Source organism: Crocodylus porosus, unplaced genomic scaffold (assembly GCF_001723895.1).
Source record: "Crocodylus porosus isolate Cpor-Errol unplaced genomic scaffold, CroPor_comp1, whole genome shotgun sequence".
Lineage (NCBI taxonomy): Eukaryota > Metazoa > Chordata > Crocodylia > Crocodylidae > Crocodylus > Crocodylus porosus.
The window spans coordinates 10,540,122-10,564,070 of NW_017728921.1; the positions used below are offsets into that span (position 1 = coordinate 10,540,122).

Below are 23,949 nucleotides of genomic sequence, written 5' to 3' on the forward strand. Positions count from 1 at the left end.
ATTACGTAAACCCCCATGCAAGGAGTAGGCAAGCATCTTCCTGTGGAATTCATCACCATGAAGGATGAAGATGCTCAAGTTCACTGTAACCGGCCACGTTAATTTTAAACTGACCCTTGTGATCCCACATTAGCCAAACGAGGGTTTTTCCCCTCTCTGGTCTTTGTTAGTTTAGTTTAATGCAAGTCACAGAATGTTTGACTAAAACTTCAGGTGACTCACGGAAAATACCCACAGTTCACAGCATCCAGAATGATCTTCCAAACCCGTTCTGCCAGTCCCAGTGTCTTCCAAATGTCTGGAAATCCATTAACTTGACTGCATCGAGTAACATTGTGCAGTGTCAATAAAAACAAAGTCCTCTGTTGGGAGACATTAGGGTTAACCTGTCTAATTAGCTGAACCGTTAGTGCCGTTTGTACTGCCCCTTGAGAGCGCCAGAACTGGCAATAGCTACAGCAGCCCTGTATTCTGCGTGCAGTGAAAATAGCCTCTTCTCTTCATTTCAAGGAGATTATTTTCTTAACCTTATTAGTGATTAGAGATTGTTTGCCAATAAATCTCAATCTGCAACTTGTTGCACTGGGAATTAAGGCCACATGTTAGGTCATGTGCCATGTTTCTGCTCCCTGGTTCGAGGCGCATAACTCGGATTTGTCATGTGTGCTATAGGACCATGTCAAAAGCAGAGCCTCATTGTGCTGTGTGCTCTACACATGTAGGTAAGAGACGCCCTATGTCTGGGGAGCTCGCTATATAAATGAGAGAAAAGGCAAAAGCAGTGTGAGTTAAGCCCTTTAATACCTTTAAAAAGTCTGGCCTTATGTGACCTGCCCAAGGTCACATGGGGGGTCTGTGGCAGAGATGTCCTGAGTCCCAACCGAATGCCTTTCCCAAATTTCTTCTCTGGGTAAACAATCCCAGTAATAAATTCAATCCTGAATTTACAGTGACTAATCTCCACCAGTTATTTACAGCGTGTCGTGTGCGCCAGGGCGTTGTTTGCTAGAATATTCATGGAGCAATGAACATAGAGAGGGGAATTAATTCAAAAATTCAAACTGGACTCAATGGAGATTTTTTGGCAGCATTTCTTTGGCTTGAGACGTGTGCTTGTCAGAACAGGAAGGCCTGTGAGGTTGCCCCACGGGAACTGGGGAGCACATTATATTTGTTCCTAGTAGATTGTCTTGCAGTAAGACTGTATTCTCGGGCTTCCACCCATGAAGTTGTTCCACTGCCTAGGACGGCTCAGCCTCTCAAAGCTTGTCCACAATAAATAATCCCTTTCTTGATACTGTCCCCCCTTTTGCCAGCCATCTTTGCCATGCTGATTGTTTTCCACCCTTCTTAGAAATTTGCTTACGTGGAAAGTAGGGATAGCTCTGACTTACCAGCTCCCTGAAGGCAGCTGATGTATTTGTTTAATAGTCTCCAGCAGACTATTTGTAATAGTCCCCATCCCCAGCAGAACCACTACTCTAAATGGCAGTGGTGGGGATGATTTACTGCAAATATCTTTGTGCTTTATTACAGTTTTATAAGCCATCCTCTCCTGGAGAGCTGCACGGATAAGAGCTGGGGACCCAGGTCCATGCTTAGGTCATTTGGGGACCGAAATTCACATACTCTTGTATGTACCTACAGCATCTCAGGATGAGCCTCAGATGCTCAGTATTTCTTAAAACCAGGCCCTTGGGATACGTCGCGGATTCTTTTGATTTTTAGTACAGAAGGCTGCGGGAGCTCAATGAAGGAAAAACAAACTGGGACCACTCATGCTTAGGGTGAGGGAGGCTTGAGTATCAGCCCAACAGCCTAAGCACACCTGGGAGTTACTTCTAACAACTCCTTAACTCCACAAGGAAGGAGGCTCGTGTCTGACAGGTCTCGCTTTGTGGGTTAGGGCACAACTCGGCATGAGGGCAGAACCTTTATTCCCATTGACACGGGGCGAGGCGACTTTGGTGAGTAACCACTCACCAGCGAGTGTAAGACGGTCTTGATCCCTGCCTCAAATAAATAGGAGACAAAGTGTAGAAATCTCTGAGTGACTTGCCCAGGGTACGGGAGAAGTCTTGCATTTTACTAGCTGGCATTTCCTGACACTTCTCTGTGCCCTTTCAAGCAAACAAGGGAGAACAGCATGCAGCCAGCCAAGTATGTAGATGACCTTGAAAGCTGAAAAGAAAGCCAGCTGTCACTGTGCTCCTAAGCACCGAGAGTTGTCTGTGGCCACAGCTGTCCCTGCCTCCTTCCAGGGGCAAAGGCACGGCAGGCATAATGCTCCGAATGGGCTTATCTGCTTAAAACATCTGTCTCAGGTATCTGACAGTCCTCTTTTTAAAAAAGGAGCAGGCCTCAGCTCTTCAGATGCTTACCAAACCTCTCCTCCGTCTGCTCTAAACTGCATCATCCCATTTCTCACAATCTTTCCTCAATGTCACGCTTTCTGGGCATCTCATCCTTCTAGTTGCTCTTCTCTGAATGCTGTCCACTTGCCAGATCTTTGGTAAAGTTTGGTATGAAAAGCTTGGACTCGTCTCCAGCGTTTATGGAGGTATTGGTTGTCTCAGGGTCACTTTTCAGCAGCCACCAGAACTGCAGGAAAGAGATGTGGTTTCGTGGTCCACCCAAACTCCTCTGCAAAGCGCTCCTGTGGGCTGAGGATCTGCTTTTGGCCGTGATCTGCCGTCGGTAGGGAATGATCTTTAGACACAGTCTCTGGGAATGAGTCACACCATCTCTCTCCACAGAGTTTGTTCTGCCCCCATCTGTGGGGTGAGTAGCCCTCCTCATGACCTTTTAGCTCTAGCATATGATGGACCCTACGGAAAGTTGTCACCCCACCATGAGGCTACCATGTATTTTAAGCTGGATGCAGCCTGTAACCACCCCCTCCAAAACACACAGGTCACAGGCTGGAGGAAGAGCTGGAGTGGGACTTTCCGTACCAAGAGTTTGAGCCAAAGCTGTCTGGAATCAACAGAAAGTGTCTCATTGACTTCAGTGGGCTCAAATACAGGCAGAGCCCCAGGATCTCTTGTAGTCCCCCTGCATTTACCCAGCAGCTTGGCTTGGGGAGAGGGGAGGGGACAAAACCTGACCTCTGACTATGGACAGGCCTTTACTGTGCTGACTGGCCAGGAGTTTTGAGCAGCCCTGTTACAAAGACAGGTGGCTGCTATTAAGGACAGGTGCGTTATCAAGATCTGATAGGGCAGGTGTGTTTGCCTCCCATTGGGAAGTCCACAGTGATGCCCAGTGATGTGAAGAGAAATAGCATTCATTTCAGCACCATTTTGCCTCTGATTAGCCAGAAAGTTCACTGCTTGCAGCAGCAGCTTTGCAGCGTCTCTCCTGTTTATCAGTAAGATCTCATTTTAATATAATCAGCAGTGTGACAAGCAGGTTAGCTAATGGCCTTTGATGCAAGCATTGACTGTTTTGAACACCAAGCAAGGCTACAGCGCCTGGAGCCGTCCGTCAGCAGTTGGCATGCGTCTGACATTAAAATGCAAGAGGAACTTCTGAATCCCCTTGCCAGGACACCTCGCTGAGTACATAAAAGTGCTGCCTTCAATAATTCATAGGTTTTAAATCTATTCAATGGAGATGGGGGGAAATTGTACAGCTTGGGTCCACCCTGGCAGGGTAACTGATTTGCTGGTTAAACCTCCCAACAGCATTAATCAATAGAGAGCCCAACGACATAAATAAATCCACAGCGTATCATGGCAGTGCAGTGGAGGCACGCAGAAAGCACGTCCTTCTCTTTTGTATGTAAAGAGTACTGTGGATGACAACTCCTTCACTGCTATTAGAGTAATCAGTACCTGGTAATCATCAGTTATCTGCACGGCTACAGCCATGATTCAAATACGCTGATCCTGGGTCCTGTTTATCCTAAGTTTCAAATGAGATACTGCGGGGGAAGGACTTTTGGATTCAATTACATGTGTCCTGACTGTAGGAAATTATTTCCTGCTTTCCTGAGGTTCCTGGCACTACACGGGCCAAAAGCTGGTGGAGGATTGAGCCTGGTGTGTTTAAGATAAAGGCATTTTGCAGGAATTCTGACGTGTTATGTACACGGGTCTCATGAACAAATACTGTAGAAACATTAGAGTAACGTGTTTCCTGGGGTAGGGGTGAAATGGCTGGTTCAAATTCTCCATGAAAAATGTAAAAGGCACTCTTCTGAGCATGACTACCCTGACTGAAACCCAGCATGATTGGACTGAAGTCTGGTTTTCACCTTGTAGTGACTTAGGATCAGGATCTAACCTGGTCACGGCTGCCTACCATGGACAAGCCTAGCACATTTTGTTTTCAGGAAGCTGTCTGTGACATTCAGCCTTTTATCTCATAACTGCTAGTTAATATTTCCTTTCTACCTAATACACTCATTTCTTTTCCTCCTTGGTATTTACAGTATCCAGACATGTAGTCTTTGCACTGCTAACTAACGCCCCGCCAACCTCTGCTTATTTGTCTGTTTGGTTTCCTCCTTATTAGTTTGTCCAATGCTCCAACGTTCAGTCTTTGCACAGGTATTCATGCTGGGAAAGCTCAACGTCTAGGTTGTTTGTTGAAGGTGGGCCTGTAACGGTTTTACTGTGGTTGAATCTAAATTAGTTTTTGAATGAGTGTATATTCACACATACAGTGCCCGCTATTCATACTGCTGCAATCGTAAATCAAGCCACCCCATATCATTCTTGTTGCTTCTCCCTGACCTCTTTCGAGATCGTCTGCATTTTCTGGTGGCAAACCCTGAGCAGAATTATGGATTCAAGCGGCTCAGGTGCCATAAATGAAACTCAAGGACCACCTTGCTCTCTGATGTGACATTTCTGTGTACACGGTCTAATGCTGCACCAGCCATTTTCTTTAGACCTAATTGCTTTACACGCTCCTCTTCAATATTCTGTCCACTCTCGGTGTCTTAAGTTTATTCTTTCTTTTGACTGTGTTTTAGTGCAACTCGTCCCTTTTTCCAAAAGGACTGATATTTTTTTTCCTTGCAAGTTACATCTTACTTTAAGAAACCTGTTTTTTAAAATAAAATAAATACATAAGTGTGTCCTTAAGACCTCTGCTCTGCCTCACAGGGTTTGATTTCAGAAGCAGAGTGCTCCAGTGGAAGAACCAAGGGTGCCCAACTTCTTTGAAAGCATTGTTGTCCTTCTCGTTGATTCTTCAGTGACAACGCACTGCAAAACTTCAGCTCTCTGTTTGTGAGCTGTTAAGCCCCTCTCGTATCGTGATGATGGAGATAAAGAAAGTAAGCAAAACGGTCTGGTTATAAGAAGCAATAGCCTCCTGCGCTTTACAGGCTCTTCCTGCTCATCATGGCAGTGTAGGCGTACCTTTCAGAGGTGTATTGAGGAATGAGTTTAAAACCAGTCTCATGCCCTCCCTTGGGGCAAAATGTGTATATATTTGGTAGACAGCGGGAAGTCTGTTTGTTGCTGTGCTCTGTGTTCGTGCAAAAGAATGATCATAGTGTCACGAGAGTTGCTAGGTATGCTTCTCAGACATATTTTCCAGCTTTCATCCATTGCATCACTCATTGATTTGTGAGCGTGCTTAACAAATTGAGGAATATGTGGTGCCTTTAGCCTAAAGCGTTCTGTGCCATTAGTTCAGGGTGAGATGTTCCGATCTTCGTGAATGGAAATGAGCCAGTGCCATGTTAATGTATGCCTAATAAAAACTTGTATTCAGAAGAGAGAATAATTGGATGCAGCCTAAATTCCTGGAGTGCAAGGTATGGACTCGCCCTATCAGTGTAATGGTATCTTGCAACCTGAACTGCTAGGGGAAAATAGTGGTATTAAAAGATTATTCCACAAAGGGGTCTCAGGGGACCTCTGTGTCCGGTGTGTGCGTGACGCTGTCTTCCAAGGAAGCTTAATTTGTAAGATTTGTGCTGGTTACTTTGCTTTTTCTGTCCTTTCCTGAATGAGAACTGTGCGTTAGCATATGCTTAGCAGGCATTTTTCTTGCTGGTTTATATTACGTACAAACATGGAGATGGTTGGGTGAATTTTCAAACGCACTCCACATTGGTCAAGCTCTGGTCCCACTACAGTCTCTGCAATAACAGATCTGATAATACCCAGCTCTTACATGGTGGATTTCCACAGGAAACCAGAGCCAAGTGCTTTGAAAAAGCACACCTTTAACTGACAAGTTCTTCCCCCTTCCCAGATCTCTAAGGAACGATTCTTTCCCATAGAGATTTCACAATGTGTTAAACTGCTTTTATCATTACTCTTTGCTTAGCATTCTTGGGTCAGTTTTTCAGCAGGTTGCTTGCTCCTGGTTCTCAGGTAATCCTTAAGCAGGTCATTTTTAGCGGTGTCCTATAAGGGTGGCCAACCTGCCGCATGCCTGTCTCAAGTAGCACGGGTAGCTTCTTTGCATGGTATGCACCAGAGTATGGAGGGCAGAAAGCAGAGCAGCAGATCAGGTACGCAGCAAACTGAGAAGGGAAAGGGATCAGAATTGGTATCCAGGAAGGGAGTGGGACTTAATTTGTGGTACATCTGCTAAAAAGATTGGTCTGTACTGTCAACATGGGTCTTGTCTCAGCTGTGTGCAGTGCCTGGCAAAACAGGACCCTAGTCCTTAGAAAGGCCTGTGAGGGTCACTGCGATTCAAATGCAACCCTGAAACGAGTCTTAGTCTTTACATATTAGGACTGAAAGAGAGCTCAATTAAACTAAAATTTCTTTCAAAAGCACCAGCAAAAGAAGAAACGTAGTGGCATGCAACAGAGAAGAGAACATTTCACTCCGGCCACTGTTATATTTCATGTCAGCTTTTATAGCGCGCTGGCATAAACTTCCTCATTTTCTTTATAATGTAATTGCATATGTCTTTGCCGTGAGACATAAAGCTGAAAGATCTACCCAACTGTGGTCACAGGGCTACCACAGTTCTTGCCAGTGCAGACTTGTTAACCAGGATGTCCTGGCTAATTTCCAGTGTGGGCAATTATACTTTACCAACCTTCAAATTATCCAAGTTGTAGCTAACTGAGCATTTTTCTTTGCTCCCTATCTTATAATTTTGCACGGGACTGCTGTGCAACAATTGCTTTGTTCTGTGTCCAAAGTACCTCTTTCAATGGTGAGTTTAACAACGCCTCTCTGTATCGCTGGCCAAATCTCACCGTCTTATTGCGAGCTGATTTTGTTCAAACCTAGCTGCTTGCCATCAAGAGGCTGCATGAGACACTGAGGCTTTTAAAGTAAGTTTCTAGACCTCACCAGTTGTAGGGAAAAGCTTGAAACTGGGAAGCAAGGGCACCCTGTAGGATCCAAAACAAGAAAGCAAATAAAACGAACCTCAACTTTGTTATATTTAATCTAATCTCAGGATTTTTTTTTAATGCTTTGGTTTGGCAACACTGACATCACCAGAGCTTGTTGGCATTATTCTGGTTGAAAGGGTTTCAGAGGGTGAATCATTAGCAAGCTTACATTTAAAAGAGTATCCTGATCCACCTTGTAATTTCCCATTAAACATTTAGTAACAATACTAGAAGTCATAAAATGCAAGTTATAATTTATGAGCAGCTTCTGCTTTTGTACCTGGCCTTGCCACATGCCCCCATTTTGCAGCAATGATTTTAAGCACAAGAAGGGATCTGAATTATCTCGTGCAGTACAGCAGGAAGATAATGTCTCCTCACTTCAGGCCGCATGCTTTATCAAAGTCAGCTGCATATAAAGAGTACCTTTGTGTCACACAAGGCCCAGTACTGGGAGGTACTGCGTGCTTGCAACTTCTGCTGTATCCAGTGACTATCAATGATGATATTCAGCATCCCGGGGCTGAGAGCACTCAGCGACATGTCTGCCATTCACACGGCATCCAAAGAGCTGTGCTCACACGAAATCCCAATGCACCGTCACATCGCCATCTTGTCTCCAAAAAAAAATGCTGAAATCTCAACCTCGTGCGATTTTTTTTTTTTTTTTTTTTACTTCTTTGCTCCTAATGCAGTTCTTAATAGTGTATTACTGCATCCCTCCGTGCTAGCTCATCTCACAACGCCATATTGAAAGCAGTGCTTGTGGGATGTATACCTGGCACTCCAGAATGGCATTCAGGACTCTGCAGTGGGATTGTGCTGGGAATACGCGTACGATGGTTAATGAAGGCATGATTATTCACATACTTCATTTGAGTGCACGGCTTTGGGACTGCAAAAGGGGTATGCACTTATCTGGACCGAACGCAAACAGCACCGATTTAAGCACACGGTGATGTCAGTGCTAGTCCTGATTAAGCTCCCTCCCTTTTGATGGCTTTTGGAGGGTTGCTATTAGAAGCCCTGAAGGATGCGGGGAGAGCGCAGAGGAGCTCGCCAGCTACCATCACTTTCAAGGAGCTCTGACAGCCGCTTGCTTTACTTCTGGCTCTGGTTGGGGCTGCAGTAAGGTCCAAAACTGACTCTTCTGGTTAGGACACAGCTAAGCGGGGTACGCTCCCATTACAAAGCAGGCAGTGGGGCTGAAGGAGGCGCCGCAGGAAAGCAGTTTACCGAAGATTTATGCTGTGTATGCAGGTGACCCATATTTGTTCCCAGGTAGGCGAAAACAGGCAAGTGGTTGGGACTGGCAGTGTTGGAGGCAGTGGTGCCTTGAGCTGTCGAGTGGGGAAGCAGAGCGCCCTGAACTCACCGCTGTTTCACAGGCAAGGAAGGGCCCCAATCCTCCAGCTGATCCCACTTGGGGAAGGATCAATGTTCCCCTTCCCCTTGGAATTAGGCTGGTTTTTTACCATTTTTCCTGGCTTCAGGAGATGTTTTGAGAGGGGAAATTTAAAAAAAGCTCAAAACGGTTGGAAATTTTCCGCCTGCTTGGCAAGGGCTACTTGCTCACCTCCTGCTACTGAAAACGAAGATTGGAGGGGACCTCAGGGGGTCTAATGCAACCCCCTGCTCCAAGCAGGACCAGCCCCAGCCCCAGCCCCAGCTAGATCATTGCAGACAAGGCTTTGTCTGCCAACAACCTCCAAGGGTGGAGAGAAGCCCATCTCCTCTCTGGTAGCCCCTTCCAGTGCTTTACCACCCTCCTCCTGGGCGACTTTCCCTCATCGCTTACTAAAACTCCCACCCAGCTTTTGGGACAGCTGATCTCTTTTGGGTAAATCTGGGACATATTTGGTTACTCTGTAGGTCTGAGACAAAAAGAAATGCAAAAGTATACAACTCTTGGTTCAGAGATGATACCTGCTATTAGATCAATGGAGAAATCACAAACAAAAAAGATCTTTTTCTGCAACTTTCGGGCTCACGTGCCCTTCCGTAGGCTCAGAGAAAATTAAAGATGGTAAAAAGTCCCTGTAGGTAGAAAATAAACTTCTTTTTCACAGATTGTAAGGCCGGAAGGGACCTCAGAAGATCATTGGGTCCAGCCCTCTGCACCAAGCTGAAAAGACAACGACCAGCAAGGGGACGGTCCAGCCTCCTCTATAAACTTCATTTTATGCATGCAAAAAGTGACGTAGAAAATAAACTTCATTTTAAGCTTCATTTTATAAGCGCAAAAGTGAAGTTTATTTTCTGCCTATGGGGACCTTTTAGCATCTTTAATTTTCCCTGAGCCTGAGGAAGGGCGTGTGAGCCCTAAAGCTTGCAGAAAGATTTTTTTTTGGCGATGTCCTAGTTGCTCTAATAACAGGTGTCGTCTGTGAACCAAGAGTTCTAGATTTTCGCATTTCATAGCTTCATGGATTGCAAGGCTGGACGGGACCTCGGGAGATCATCGGGTCCAGCCCCCTGCACCTGGCAGGAAAGATTTCCTTTTGTCCCAGATACACCCAAAACAGAGATCAGCGGTCCCAACGGCTGGGTGGGAGTTTTAGTGCGAGTTGAGGGGAAAATTCCCCAGGAGGAGGATGGTCAATATCCCAGATGTACATATTACATTACATTACACACCCCAGATACACCCAAAAAAGAAATCAGCGGTCCCAACGGCCGGGTGGGAGTTTTAGTGAGAGATGAAGGGAAAATTCCCCAGGAGGAGGGTGGTAAACGGCCCAGATTTCCCCCCAGGCAGCTCAGCTCGGCCTCCCCCGGGGCGGGTGGGGGGAGCTGGAGGCGAGCGGGGCCGCTGGGCGGTTTGGGGAAAGACGAAGCGCCCGCGGAAGGCGGCGCGGGGCCGTGCGCGCCCCGGGAGGGGTGACTCAGAGCCGGCAGGGCTGCGCCTTTAAATGTGTCACCTCAGCCCTGGGCCGGCGCCGCCTCCCAGTGCGCCTGCGCCAGCGCTCGCCGTCCTGCGCCGGGAGCCCGCAGAGCTTTGTGTGCGGCGCCGGCTCCCGCATCGCGTCGCGGCGCCCTGCGCCCCCCGCCCCCCGCCGCGTTCCGGGGCTTAAGGCGCCTTATTTAAGGTGGACTAGCGCTTAAGGTGGAAGTCGGTTATTTCTGGACGGCGGGCTGGCTGGGGGCGCGCGGGGAGCTCCCTGACAGGATGGGGCAGGAGGCCTGTTAGCCAGGGAGCCGGCTCCTTCCCTGCTGAGGATGCCCGCGTCCCGCCCGCCCTCCAGGAAAAGGCAAGCGGAGCGGCTGGGAGCCTCCTGCCAGATGCGCGCCGCCCGCCAGATGTGGAGCGGGCAGCTGTTCCAGCGGGGCGCCAGCTCCTGATCCGGCTCCAGGAGGGGGGGGCTGGGGTCTCCTCTGCGCCTGCCCCCCTACCCCTGCTGCGGGCCGCATCCTGCCGCCCACCCGGGACGCTTCGCCGCCCGCGCCGCGCCCAGCCATGGAGACTGTGGGCAAGTTTGAGTTCAGCAGGAAGGACCTGGTGGGGCACGGTGCCTTCGCCGTGGTCTTCAAAGGCCGGCACAAGGAGGTGAGCGAGGTCCCGCGCCGGGGGCACGTCCCGGCGGCGCTCGCCCGACTCCCTGGAGAGTTGTGGAGCCGCCGGGTTCGCCCTGGGGTGCCCCCGGGGTCCCCCAGAGGAAAGCGGGGCTGAAAAGCCAGCACCAGGGTGCAGCGGCGAACCCCTCGTACGCTGGCGTCCCATGGGTCGCCTGTCCTCCAGGCCGAAATTGGGCCCGGAGCCTCTTTACTTTGAAAGCAATGTCTGGAGAGGTCGCCGGGTTTTTGTCTGGGGCTGCTGAATAGAAGCGAGCTAGCTGGTCCCTCGTTAAAGCCCCGCTGCCCAGAAGGCCTTAATTTGCTCCCATAAGAGGATCACTGTCGTGTAAAGTAATAACCCAAATCCAGACCTTGGGGGTTGTGGCTTTTATTTGTTTTGCTTGTCTTTTCGGAGCCGACCGGCGTCGTTTGGGAAAAGGCAAGTCTGAGCAAGTCTGGGCGGTGGGTTGCAGATGCCAAGTATGCCCCGGGTGACCCTTTTGTTGGGCATGATCGTAACCTGGGAAAGGAACTGAAGAGTGAAATGTATACTTTGCTTATTTGTTTTTACATAAATGTTTAACTTGCAGAAGCCTGAGGTGGAAGTAGCCGTGAAATGTATTAACAAGAAAAACCTTGCAAAGTCGCAAACTCTGTTGGGGAAGGAAATCAAAATCCTTAAGGTAAATGCGGCACAAGGTGTTTCATAACCACCCTCCTCTGAATTTTTGCTAGAGATCCTCTCTTGTTCCTGGCTCATCATTTCCCTTCTTGTGGTTTTTTTTTTCCCCCCCTAGGAACTGAAACATGAAAACATCGTTGCCTTGTATGACTTTCAGGTAATGCATCTAAATAGGGCTCATGTTTTTGAGTTGGGGCTGGGAGGTAAGCTAAAAAGGGTGACGCTTGCACTTTTAACAGATGTTGTACTACATGGTTTTTGGAAAGAGTCCCCCTTTATGTGCTAGAGGAATGTATGAGTGTGTCTGAGCAAGACTTCTTGCGTGTAATTGTATCCTAAACCACAAAACTCTCCTGACTTCTGGGGTGGGGGGGACTCTGCTTTGCTAACTCCCTTGGGTGCCGTGCAGTTTGGGGTGGCCGGATTGGTGTCTTGTAGCATTATTAGCAGTGATCAATAAAGGAGGAATTGTGTACAATGCTAGTAGTTCAGGTTGGGATGCCTGCACAGATGCATTCCCTCCTCTTAATCATACAAAATTTGTAGTTTACCTACCCCGGCTATAAAAATATCTGACTTCTGTTACCTGCCACTTCGCAGAGATTTTTATTTACACTTTATCCGGGTCCCTGTGGCTTTCAGTGTGTGGTAACCCGTTGCAACAGATGTGTATTTTTAGCTGGCTGTGGTTTTCCTGCGGGGGGAGAGGGAGAAGGCAGGGGGTTATTTTTTTACAAGGTCAGTTTTAAAGATCCCCCTATAGCAAGGCAAGTCTTGATCTTAAGGACTGTTTTCAGTTTTTATCCAGTGACGTTTTGCATGGACTTTATTATAAAGAGCCACTCTGGCTGCCTAACTGCTCCTGGGGCAAGTTTTGCGGGGGGGGTTTGCCTGTTCTACCGGTGGTGTTTTTGGTGGCAGTGGGCTCCCAGCTATAAAATGGCATCCTTTTGTGAGCCTAGTCAGTGTAGACATACTGCTGGCTTCTTCTAGAGGCCTGACAGCTTTGTGGGTCGCTGTCTGCCTTGTCATGCCACCTAACACCCCAGGGTTGTTTTTGTTGCTTATCTGGGTTTTACTGCCCTGTCTGTGGTATCACGTGGCCTCCAAGGCTCCTTGTTTGTTGACATTCCTCCTGCCCTCCCCGATTGGTTCAAGCAGCCCTTTGCGTCACCGGGGGGGGCGACGAGATCCCGGCTGGTCGGTACAGGCTGCCAGCAGTGGCTTCTGGGGGATGCAGTCCTGGGTGCTGCACCCTGGCGCTAGCTCGCCACTCCTGCGCTTTGCAGGCAGGACTACAGTACCCACCGGGCATCCCGAGGGTCTCGGGGCTGCATGCTGCAGAGGAGAGAGTTATTTTGGGTAAAGTAGTCAGGAAGCCAGGCTTTCTGTGCCAGATTCTTTTTAAAGGCAGATGAGCATATTTTTTTTCTGACTTGGTGGGGGATTTGGGAGGAGGGTTAGGCTGCAGACCTGTGCCTTGGGCCAGACACCACCTGTCTGGCTGTAAACCTGTTTACAGGATGCGGGGATGGGTGCAGGGCCGTAGCTTGCGTAGCCTCCCCCTGTCTCTCGAGCTGCAGCTATGGGCATCCACAGAACATGCTGCTCCCAAGACGGACCATGTGTAGATGTGCTCCTGGGTAGGCTTACTGCGCAGTATTTTTTTGCTGCACAGTAAGCTTACTTCGACTTAATAGCACATGTAGCGGCCTTTGTCTAAGGTAATTTTCATCATCACAGCCTCACTGGAGAGTTGAGACTCCTTATCTGCTAAGAACTGCTGCCCACAGGGCTTTTTCCATCTATTGACCCCTCTGTGAAAGCCTATGAAATATGAACTTTCATTTCTACCCAGAAGAACTTTTACAGTCTTTTGCCTGATGCTTGATGAAGGGTGTTTGTGCCCCAAAGCTTGCAATTTAAAGATTTCTTGCAAGAAAAAAAAAAAAAATCTTGTTGGTCTTGTAAAAGAGATCACCTCTGTCCACAAGCCCTGATAGCACATGTAGGCACACCCTACCTCTTTGCAAGTGGGACATGAGGTTGTGGGTTCTCTGCATTTTTGAAAGTCTTTGTTCTTCTTGCCCCTGAAGCACTTCCTCTGAAACCTCTCAGTCAGCAAACCTGCATTTGCTTCCCTCTGTCTGTACGTGTCATCAGTTTTTAAACTCTGGGTTTAGCATCGGTGTTCCTCCGCCCTAGGAGGGGCATGAGAGAGGGGGTGATTCAAAATAAATTTCTGCTGAACAAAGAATTTCATAATTGGCGTGGTAGAGCTCTTGAAAGACACTGCAGTGGACTCCTGTGGCACTGGAATGGAAGAGGAGTTGACGGATGCTGTGGCTAAGGTGTAAGACTTGAGTTAAGTCTGGATTCAGTGCTCTGCCTTGCCAAAGACTCTCCTTTGACCTGGGGCGGGGTGGCTAACCTTCTTAACTCAATTTGGAAGGATTGGCCTAGCTGGGAGCCATGCTGCAGGGCTAACTAAGCATTTCAGTGCCTCTGATGGAGGGTACCCCATAGGCCAAAACCCTGACTTGTGCACACATCAGGTGTGTTGAAATGCAGAATGTGTAGGATTTGTTGAAGTAAAATAGGCTTGGAAAGAGAGACCATTAAAGAACTCAGCCTGCATTTGGGTGGGAAGTACCCATTTCATTTCAGGATTTCCTTTTGGGCCCTGTCTTTTCTAAGAGGAAACTGGGTTGCTTCACTTCTGTTTCCCCTTGAACACAGCTAGTTGCAATCCACTGGGCCTTTTATTTTTCATGCCTCATAAAACTGGCAAGACTTTGTCCTGAATGTTGAATCTCATTGTTACTGTGATGCTATAAATAGTTTTGGCTTATCTTTATGCTGCTTTGTGGGCTTAAAAAAAATTTAAGTTGCATTGCTGCAGTGTGTTTTGTTTTCTCTTTGCCTCTTTTTTTCACTTCTTTCCTTTTTAACACACAAGAAAATAGCTGACAGAATCGGTGTGGGTAAACCACTGAATGCACCCAAAGCTGCTATTCTCTGTATGTTGGGGTGGGTTTTTTTCCACCCCCGTGAAGTTAAAGTTTGTGAAAACAAGTCCTGACATAATGCTTGATTCATTATGTAATAAAACGTTGAGTTATTCCAGCTGGAGTGTTGTAGCTGTGACATTTATGTGGCTTACTTCTGTTATTTACCCCAGAAAACTGCTGTGCTTGCTCTTGATGACCTGGCACCACAGAGCTGTGTGCAACAAGAACGACAGAGTGGCAAGACCCTTAATACAGTAGTGCTGATGGGGCAGCATCTGACTTTTTGGGGGGCTACAGGGAAGTATTTAACAACAGCTTCTGCCTCCGAATGGTCTCACAGATGCCCTGTTCTAGGCTCATGTATCCATGTTATCAGCATGGTGTCAGGAGTGCAATGGGGCACCCCATATCTAAGAAGATGCAATCAGGTTTTGCCTTAAACACACAAGTCTGCAAGCACATACAATGCAGAGTTGTGCTGCAGACTTATCCCCAGACCAGCAAACAATGGATAAGTCAGTGGGGGGTGATTTGCTGTATGAACACTAGCCCTCGGGTAATATGGTATTGGAGCCATGCAGGGCCATCAAGAAGTTCTTTCAGAAAGGACAGTGCATGGCCCTTTGTCTCCTTGATCTTTTGGGGTCATATGGATTATTGCTGCTTTTTTTTTAAATAGCAATGGAGTGTGGCACATCTGGTTTCTAGTGCACAGTGCCAATCTGCTCATTGTATTATGGAGGTCTTCCTTAAGAGTTACTCTGGGAAACAATGGTCTTGAGCATCTTTTGAAAGGGGGTTGGAGGGGCTGTCAGTTTAGGCCAGGAGGCGAGGTTCATCTAGAGAAGACGTTCTCAAACTGGTCCACAGACCACCACTGGTCTGTGAGCCCCATTCAGGTGGTCCACAGAAAGGTGACCTAAGGCTAAAGCTGACAAACATTGCACCCAATTTCCCAGATCTGTGCTCAAAAAACGGGCACATCCATCACATTAGAAATGTAAGACTACTGATATTAAAATATGAGTTGTATGCTTTGATTTGCAGAACAAAAAAAGTTTCTAAGTGGTCTGCCAAGACCCTCAGCAATTTTCAAGTGTTCTGCAGGGGGAGAAAAAAGTTTGTGAACCACTGATCTAGAGACAGGGATTTTAAGGTGTTTATGGGGTCCTGCTGTTGCCCGGTGGTCTGGGACATGAACAACTCACCAGTCCTTTTATAGGGAAGCATTTGCTCTGCATTGCCTACTTTTTCTCCCTTTTTGTTGTGCATTGTAGTAAGACATGGGTGGTGATCTTCTTCCCTGGTAGTGGCAGCTGTGGAGTAGGGGTATGTGTGCATCTTTTGCTTGTGACGTGCTGGGGTGTCCCTCAAGCTGGGATTTTGAGCTATAGAAACACGGCGCGTTAGGCTCATGCAGGACATGCACACAGTCATACTGTTACTCCACAGAGGGGACTGGCTTCAGCAAGGGTGAGTTGTTATAATTTTCAGTGATCTGGTAAATCCATCACAGCAGCACCAGGCACTTCACAGTAAAAGCGGCCATCACTTGATAACTCAATTTGAGCAGAAACACTACCTTATGTGACTTGCCTAGAGTGTGTCAAGTGCATATTTGTTTGACTAGCTTCTGGGGGAGCAAGGACATGGCATCACTGGAGCTGATGGAAAGGTAGCAAACTGTGTGCTTCATCAGTGGGCTGATGTCCCTGGAGTCCAGAGAGCCTTGCTTTCCCTTCAAGCATGTTTAACAGGGTGCAGAACAGCAGAATGGCAAGCTATAAGAGGAGGTCCCGGGTCTGGTCGATCACTAACTGAATGCAGTATCTGAAGGAGCGGAGCCCATGAAGAACTACCTCTTCTCCTGGAGTCCTCTTGCTAGGCAGAAACAACTCATGACCAGTGGAATTAAAAGCCGCGAATCCAAGATCAGCACAGGAGCCTGAGGTTTGTGCTTTGCTGAGAGGAGGTGATCCAGTGAGCTACTGTGACTGGTTGCCTGTTTCTGATGTATGTCATCTCCCCCCCGCCACCCTTTCAGCACCCCTCCCCAGCTTAAGGACTTCTGAAGCTTGTGCACTGTGATTGATTGTCCTTGGGCTTGCCCTCTTGTTCCTGTTGCACTGCTTATGAGATCCTTCATGATGTTGGACAACTCTAGCACCTGCTGCGGTGCCATCACTGTGCCTGGCAGCCTCGTGTGCCAGTTAACACCAGGTCTTCTGCTCTGTGGGTGGACTTCTTGGTAGTTGTGTTTTTGGAAACAGGACTCCAATATGGCATGTGAGATCACTAAGGAGACAGTCCATGGTTGGGAGATGGCCCTCCTGAAGTCATTCAGGGTGCCACTTCAAATCCTCCTCTGATTCTTTTCCTAAGTGCAGTTGGCATATTGCCTTGTGAGCGGGCATCACATTGCCTCTCTGAATTGCAAAGGAATACGGTTTATGCCTGTGCTAGGACTCCTAACGGTAAATTCCTGATGTGTATATCAGCAGCTGTGCAAGTGGTCACTAAAGATTTAATGCTGAAAAACTAGGTAAAGCTTCCATGGTTTTGTGGAACAAGACTGAGGCCACTGCATTGTAATTACTCCTGTTACGGGGCTATAGCACATGGATTGATTTTTATCTTGTGGGGCCTGCAAATAATACTAGTTCTCTTAGTTAACTATACTCTCTTGAGGACCAAGAAGATCTCTAGCCAATATGTCCACTAAAAATAGACCTCTGAATTGTGAAGTGGTATTTTTAGAAGGAGTGGCCTCCTCGCAATTCTAGTTGTGACCACTCCTTTACTCACCATGCTCCTAGAGTCGCGTTACGGGGCCTTGGACATGACATGATTCCCACATTACAGAAGAGCTGCTGGCATGGAAAGTGCATCATCTCTGAAGCATCCACGTGAAAAAGGCAGTGGTATTCGGACTATAATGGGAAAGATTAGGGGTTGTTTCCCAGGAGTAATTGGAAACTGGCACATGGTTGTGTTTTGAATTGGATGGCGGAGCTCTAGTTACTGCAGAGGTGCTGCAGTTAAAATCTGTCAGCATTTTCATTATAAAAATTTCCACTGAGTTCCCTGTGGTTTGACTGTAAACACTTGGTGGGTGGGATAGGGCAATTGAGAGTTGGAGGGCAGACAGCTCTCTATGGTATAAATCTCAGTGCGTATTGCTTAGTCCCTCTGTCCTCGTGGCAGTGGGGAAAAAACCTCCGATCTCTGGAGGCTCAGGTGCCTATTGTGGCTTGGAGGATAAGGAGACAGACCCTGAAGTAGAAGTTACTGGATCTAGAATAAAAGGTGGTTGGAAAGTTTTCATGTTGTTTGACTTCGGCCTTTTGGTTTGGTGGAAGAGCCACCTCTCCAGCCCACCAAAAAAGCCCACTAGATAGTGAAGTGGAGGCAGCGGATGCGTGAGAAGGGTGTCGTCTTGTTATTCACTAAAACATGTTTAATTTGCTTCTATGGGAAATGACTGCCAAAAGTAACTGGGTGAAATTGGATCTAAGCTTATACTGATATAAGAAAATATGTAGATGCTGTCTGGCTTCCTGTAGCATAGTTATGTTTTGATGGTCTAGTCAACAACCCAGTGAAATCAGGGGGAAGATTCGTCTTTGTTCAATGGATTGGACCCTATGACAGGAACATGCGATGAGGAAAAAAGCACTGCAAAAGTGAATCTTAATACTCAGAGGAGCAGTATTCAGCAAAGCCCATGAGTGGGAAGGAAACTGACTGGTTTCTGCCTCTTTCAACATGGACTGAAAAGGAGAAGAGCCTTTATCTTAAAGACGGAGCCTGTTTTTATTGTTATTATCGTGTGCCACCCCCCTACCCTGAAAGTGGTGTTTTCTTTATAGTGTATATAGCTTTCTTTTTTTCAAATAAAGTGGAAAATTAAAGAAGTATGAAAGTTGCAGTCTTCAAAAAGCAGCTTTTTGCAAGGTACTTGTGCGTTGTGGAATTAAACATAACAGACTGTGTGAAAAAACCCTTTTTTGAATGTTCTACTTTTTTTTTTTTCATGTTTAGGAACTCTTAATGATAAGACTATAAAACCAAATCCAAGTAAGAGTTCTCCCCTGAGAATTTTGTGTTTAGGCTTGGAAAATGTTTTTGCTGTGAGATGTCTCAAGGTACAATAGGCGGGCCTTGAGTACTGCCTTTAAGCTTTACACCACCACTTCAGATACACTAGATGTTTTCAGTGTCTTTCCTTGATTGTTCCATAATGAAAATGGCTTCAAGAGAGCTGATGAAAATGAATTGAATCCAGCATCATGAATATCTCTAGGCAGAAACATTCGGTCTGGATAGCTAGATCACCCAGCTGCCATGGAGCCAGTTGGTGAGTTAACATCAGGACAAGAGGAATTAGGTCAGCTGAGCTAGTGTCCTAGAGATCAACCGGACATTAAGCATCACTTGTAGGGAATGAAAGATGCTGTATTTAAAGTCCAGGGAGAATTTATTTAGCAAAGCATTTTACCGTGCCAGGGAAGAAAGACCTTCTTGCCAGCACACATCCATTTCCATATACCTATGAGGTGCCAGCAACTTGGTTATTAATCTAATGGGAGGCTTTCAAGCTAACTTATGATTTTTGTTTTAAAATTTTAGTTGGCACACGATGGCCTCTATGACACGGGTAGCAAAAATCAGCCATGACCTACTAAGAGCATGACCTCTTCCATCTCGTCCTTTGGTAAATGGTTGCAGATGTAAAGCTATATCATCCTCTGGGTTCTGACAGCTCTCTTCTGTGAAGGTCCTGACTTTTTTTCCGAGACTCTTTATTTTGCTCTTTGCACCGTCTAATACCCAGTATTTTCTATGGCATCGCATGCATTTGTTTTCTGCTTTTAAACCAAGTGTGGAGTAAAAAAGGCATCAAAGATAGTCACCCAGTCGCTTCCCACAGACAGTCCAGTGAGTTGGGACGTCTGTTTCCTATAGGGCTTCCAAATAGCTTCCATAACAGAGCGGATTAAACTACTTAAGGCTTCAAGTTTGTAAGTCAAAAGCCTTACTGAGTGTTACTAATAAGGCTTTGTCCATTTGTGATATGTAAAAACGGACCTCCCATGCAGATGGCTTTGTTCGCCTTTGACTATGCCCTTGTGTGTCTGCCGGTGAGCCATTTCAGTACGAGGGAAAGACAAGTGGGAGAAGCTGACCAATACTAGTGTCAGGACACCTGGTTTTTCTGCTACTGCTGTATCTTGTGTAGCCATTTAGGCCAGTACAAGACTGGTCAGTCCCAGTCTGACTGGGTAGTGTTCTGCACCGATGTGAATGACTGGTCAGAGATGTAAGGTAGCAGGTGCCAATCCCTTAATGTTCATCCTATAACTTGAGCAAAGTGGCATCACTGGAGAGAAGCAAATGGGCTCTCTTTAGCTTCTGTCATCACAGAATTACCCTTTTAAGGAAGGGCTTTCAGCCCAATTTTAAATGTGCTCTTGTCTGAGTGGGGCAGTATTCTGGTATACAAATGCTGAAGTTACTGCCTGCAGAAGCTTCTGAGATGTAATCTGTGTTTACTAGCAAGCCAGTAGCTGGAGTAGGAGCAAGGTGCACCATGAAGCAGGGCATTGCTGCTTTTTCGCTCTAAATAAAATGTCTTGCCTCCTTGCATAGCTGCCATAATGACTCTACGGTGTGCTCTCAAATCTGAATGCCTCTGGAATAACTGGCCAGCTTGGGTACCATTTGGTGGCATGTTGGTGCCTCCCAAGGTGATGCCTGGCTCCTGCAAAAAACAACTTGCTTTCCCTTTCCCAGCAAGTGTGGGGCCTTCAGTTCTCTCTGGCCCATGTTTTCTCCTACACCCAGTTGCTCCATGTTTCCTCTGTCTCGGTGTGTCAAGACTTCATGTGTGGGCTGTTGTTGTGGTTTGTCTCTGTAGAGGTGTCTCGGATGTAGCTTCCTTGAGAGTTTGTTCTGTGAAAGGCCCAGGCTTCATCTAAGGGATTAGCATTATTTTTCTGCTAGGCTTCTGTGAATAGCTGTGATGTTGACTGGAGCGTCTTCCCAGGATCATTTGACCCCAACAGGCTTTCCTGCCCATGTGCATGGGGGCTGACCCTGATGACCTGGAAGGTCCCTTCCAGCCCCTAACAACTATGAAACCATGTTATAAGGAAGTGCTGATTGAGTCAGGGGCTGACTGTAGTTTTTACTAATGGGTTAGACTGGGTTTGTATGGGATGGTTTGGATAGGGATGATCCTGCCTGTGGTTGGGTGTGGACAAGATGACCTCTGAAGGTCCTTTCCAGGCCTACTTTTCTATGATTCTGTGAAATTTTGTCCAGTTGCTGAACCAGGCATACGTAGTGGTTGACAACTCAAGGGATTTGTTCAAGTGCTGTTTGGAAACCTGCTGTGCTAGGAGTGGAGCATCTCCTCAATGGGGCTGTGGTACTTAAACAGGCTACCATGGTCTGGAGTTGTAAAGAAGGGAAAGGGAAACATACTTTTTTTTGAACAGAGGCAGTTCTGAAAGACTGGTATTCGGTGGGAAATGGCAGATGGTTTCCTTAAGGAGAACCGTAAGTGTCAGCCAGCTGGGGCAGCCCAGCAAGGCAGCAGCCTCTTGCTTTAATTTGGCTGTGCTGGCTATTATGCCGTCTTGCAAACAATAATTAAATGGGCATTAGTCTGCTTAGCCTGTTTTTTTTTTTTGTTTTTTTTTTTTCCAGCCGACGTGCAACCAGACACCAAGGACAGCTGCCTAGGGATCTATTTATTTGGAAGCACTTTCTCTTGCTTCGCAAAATCCACTTAGAAATGAGTGAATTGTTTTCCCTGTTGGGTTTTGGGGGGTTTTTTGGGCTGTGCTGTCTTGCCCATTTCTGAAGCCAAATGTGTGGCAGGGGAGATCCTGGCTCTCCTGACCCTACAGTATTTTGTCAGGGGTTTGGTTGGAGGTAGAAGCACGGGCTGTCCGTGGCTGTGGTTTGTGTCCCTGCAGGTGCCTCTCAGTCCTGACCCTGTCCTATAAGATCTGGCACCAAGGAAGTGGGGTTAAAACTTGATATTTTTCTTTTTTTTTTTGAAGAACAAAAGCCCTGGCCCCCAGTATCTCTTAAGTTTGATGTCTGGCTATGAGAAGATGGTTTCTATTCAGCTTTTATTTTAAAGGGACGTTTGGAGTGTGTTGGTCATGCATCAGGGTAATAAGCAGTGCCTGTTTCACAGTGCCAGTCGCTGCCTCCCTTCCACGCTGCAGAAGGCCTTGGAGCCTCTCCGAATGCATGAGCTGCCTAGACACCAGCAGCACACACCACCTGGCTCTTTCTGCCACATGTGGCCTATGCCAGAAGAAGGTGGCAGCCACGCTACCTGCTTCATATGGTCTTGCTAGCACGCGGGAACCTTGCCAGCTGTGCATCCGGTATCCCAAAAGTCCTTCCCACGGATGGTCCTTCATGCTACCCTTCCTTTAACCTTTCTCTGGGTGTGGTGGACCGTCTGTGGTACCCTCCCAGCAAATTAGCACAGCGTTTCCTGCCCCCCCCCCCCCCATTTCTTCTAAATGAATTTTTGCCTTCCTGCTCAGTACTATAATTTACTAAAAATATTGTGGAGTCCCTTTGTTGCAAGGGTTCAGCAGGGGAAGGGTGAAGCTTGGGTGACGTGTGTTTTGGAATAGAAGTGGAACTTGCTGTATGACTCGTTAGGTCAGAAGTCATATGAATACTTTTCCAGCTGTCTGCTTTATAGCGACTTGGGGGCAGGGGGGTCATTGATAAGTATCCCCATTAGTCAGGTTAATGCGTCTATTGTCTCTTATCTTGCTTTAGTTCAAATACTTGCGTGGGGTCAGAGTAATCCTGCATAAAACGTGAGGTGTGGTGGGTTTTTTTAAGAGCGCAGGCCATTCGGTTCAAACTCTGAGGCTGGGAAAAATCAAGTTGAAGCAATCAAGCCATTTAGAAACATTTCTGCCTTGTTTAAAGGTATAACAGACATTGTTATCAGGCCCATCTCCTAAATGCATTCGGTTGATTAAAAGGACCTCTAAGTTAACTGCTTGTTTTTTCAAGCAGCAAAAGGGCCAGTGGGTGGGAACTTCCTTTCCTCCCCTGACATGATCTAGAAGTCGCTCCCACATGTAGCTTGACCCCGAGCCAGGTGCTGGGGAGAGGTGGAAAGACAACTGCACCGTATGTTCCCAAGGCGTTCAGGACACCAAGGTCTGCCGACTTTTGTACCAACAAAAGGAGAGAAAGCCAGGTGGTTCAGAAACCATCTGCAGGGTTGTTGCAGAGTGCTGGCAAGGTAACATTAAGTGGCTTTATTTATTTATTTTTTTTTCCCCCTTATGCTTCCAAGTTCAGCCAGTCTCTTGCTTCCATGTTCCTTGTGTCCCTCTTGCAGGTCGCAGCTTGCATGCTGAGTTATATTGTATGCTTCTCTCTTTGTTGGTGCAGCGAGTGGGGCCTGTACGCTGCTGACTGTCTCTTTTTTTTTTTTTTTACTCTGCTGCCACTTGATCAGTTTGAGAAGCTGAGTTAAGAAAAGTTTTTTGGATCTGTTGTCTGAAGCACAAGAGGAGGGTCTCCCTGGCTCAAAGGAGCTCCTTTTGTACTTCAGCTCTACCTTTTTTGAGGTTGATTTTTGTGCCCACGTAATCCCTTTCTGCATGTGAGCAGGAGCATTGCATCTGGCCTCTGTCCACATCAAATGACTCTATCCATGGGAATAATGGGTTCGTTTATAGGACTGGTCACTGTTTATTCCAGTCAGGCTGGTGCAAAGTTGTTGTGAATAATATGAATGAAATGATTTTAGAGTCTGTGTCTGTGTAAACTAATGTCCATCTTGACAAATCACCCTCATGCCAACTACAGGATGGCATAACCCACAAGTGGGTGAGAGATACAGGTCCCCCTCTGTGCTTCATCTGCAGAGAACGTAAGCCTTAGCCGGTGAATTTAGACTCCTGAATTCAAGATACAGCATCTCACAGTTTTTAGCCCTGGAGGTCTTTGGTTCAGTTCCCAATCTGTTGACCGAGGTGGTGGTTGTCACACTGGCATTTTGGAGGAGAGGCCTAGTATGTGCCTGGCATGAAGCTTGTTACCTCACTGGCAGGGTTTTCCCTCCCTTGATGTTGAGTTTGTTTGACAGTGCGGGAACTTTTAACAATAACAACAATACATCCCTTCCTGCTGACTGGCACTGTCTGGATTGTATAGCTGTCAAATATTTTGCATTCCTTGAAACAGTGTGTTAATAAAGGATTTAAAAATCAGCCAGCAAGCACATGGGCGTATGTGTCAGTGTTGCAGAGTTTTTGTTTTTTCTTCTCCTGCTCTGAAAATGTATCGGGTTCTTGCTAGGAAAGGCAAGACAAGTTGTT

General features: G+C 47.0%; 1 protein-coding gene across 1 annotated transcript in view; it reads left to right on the plus strand.

Moving 5' to 3' along the window:
* The first annotated feature begins 10,291 nt into the window (after positions 1-10,291).
* Positions 10,292-23,949, plus strand: part of ULK1 (unc-51 like autophagy activating kinase 1) — an 85,528-nt gene continuing 71,870 nt past the window's right edge. The window contains exons 1-3 of the mRNA XM_019539392.1: positions 10,292-10,871; positions 11,470-11,562; positions 11,677-11,718. Coding sequence (XP_019394937.1) covers positions 10,782-10,871; positions 11,470-11,562; positions 11,677-11,718 — 225 coding nt within the window. The 5' untranslated portion in view covers positions 10,292-10,781. The remainder of the gene's footprint in view (positions 10,872-11,469; positions 11,563-11,676; positions 11,719-23,949) is intronic.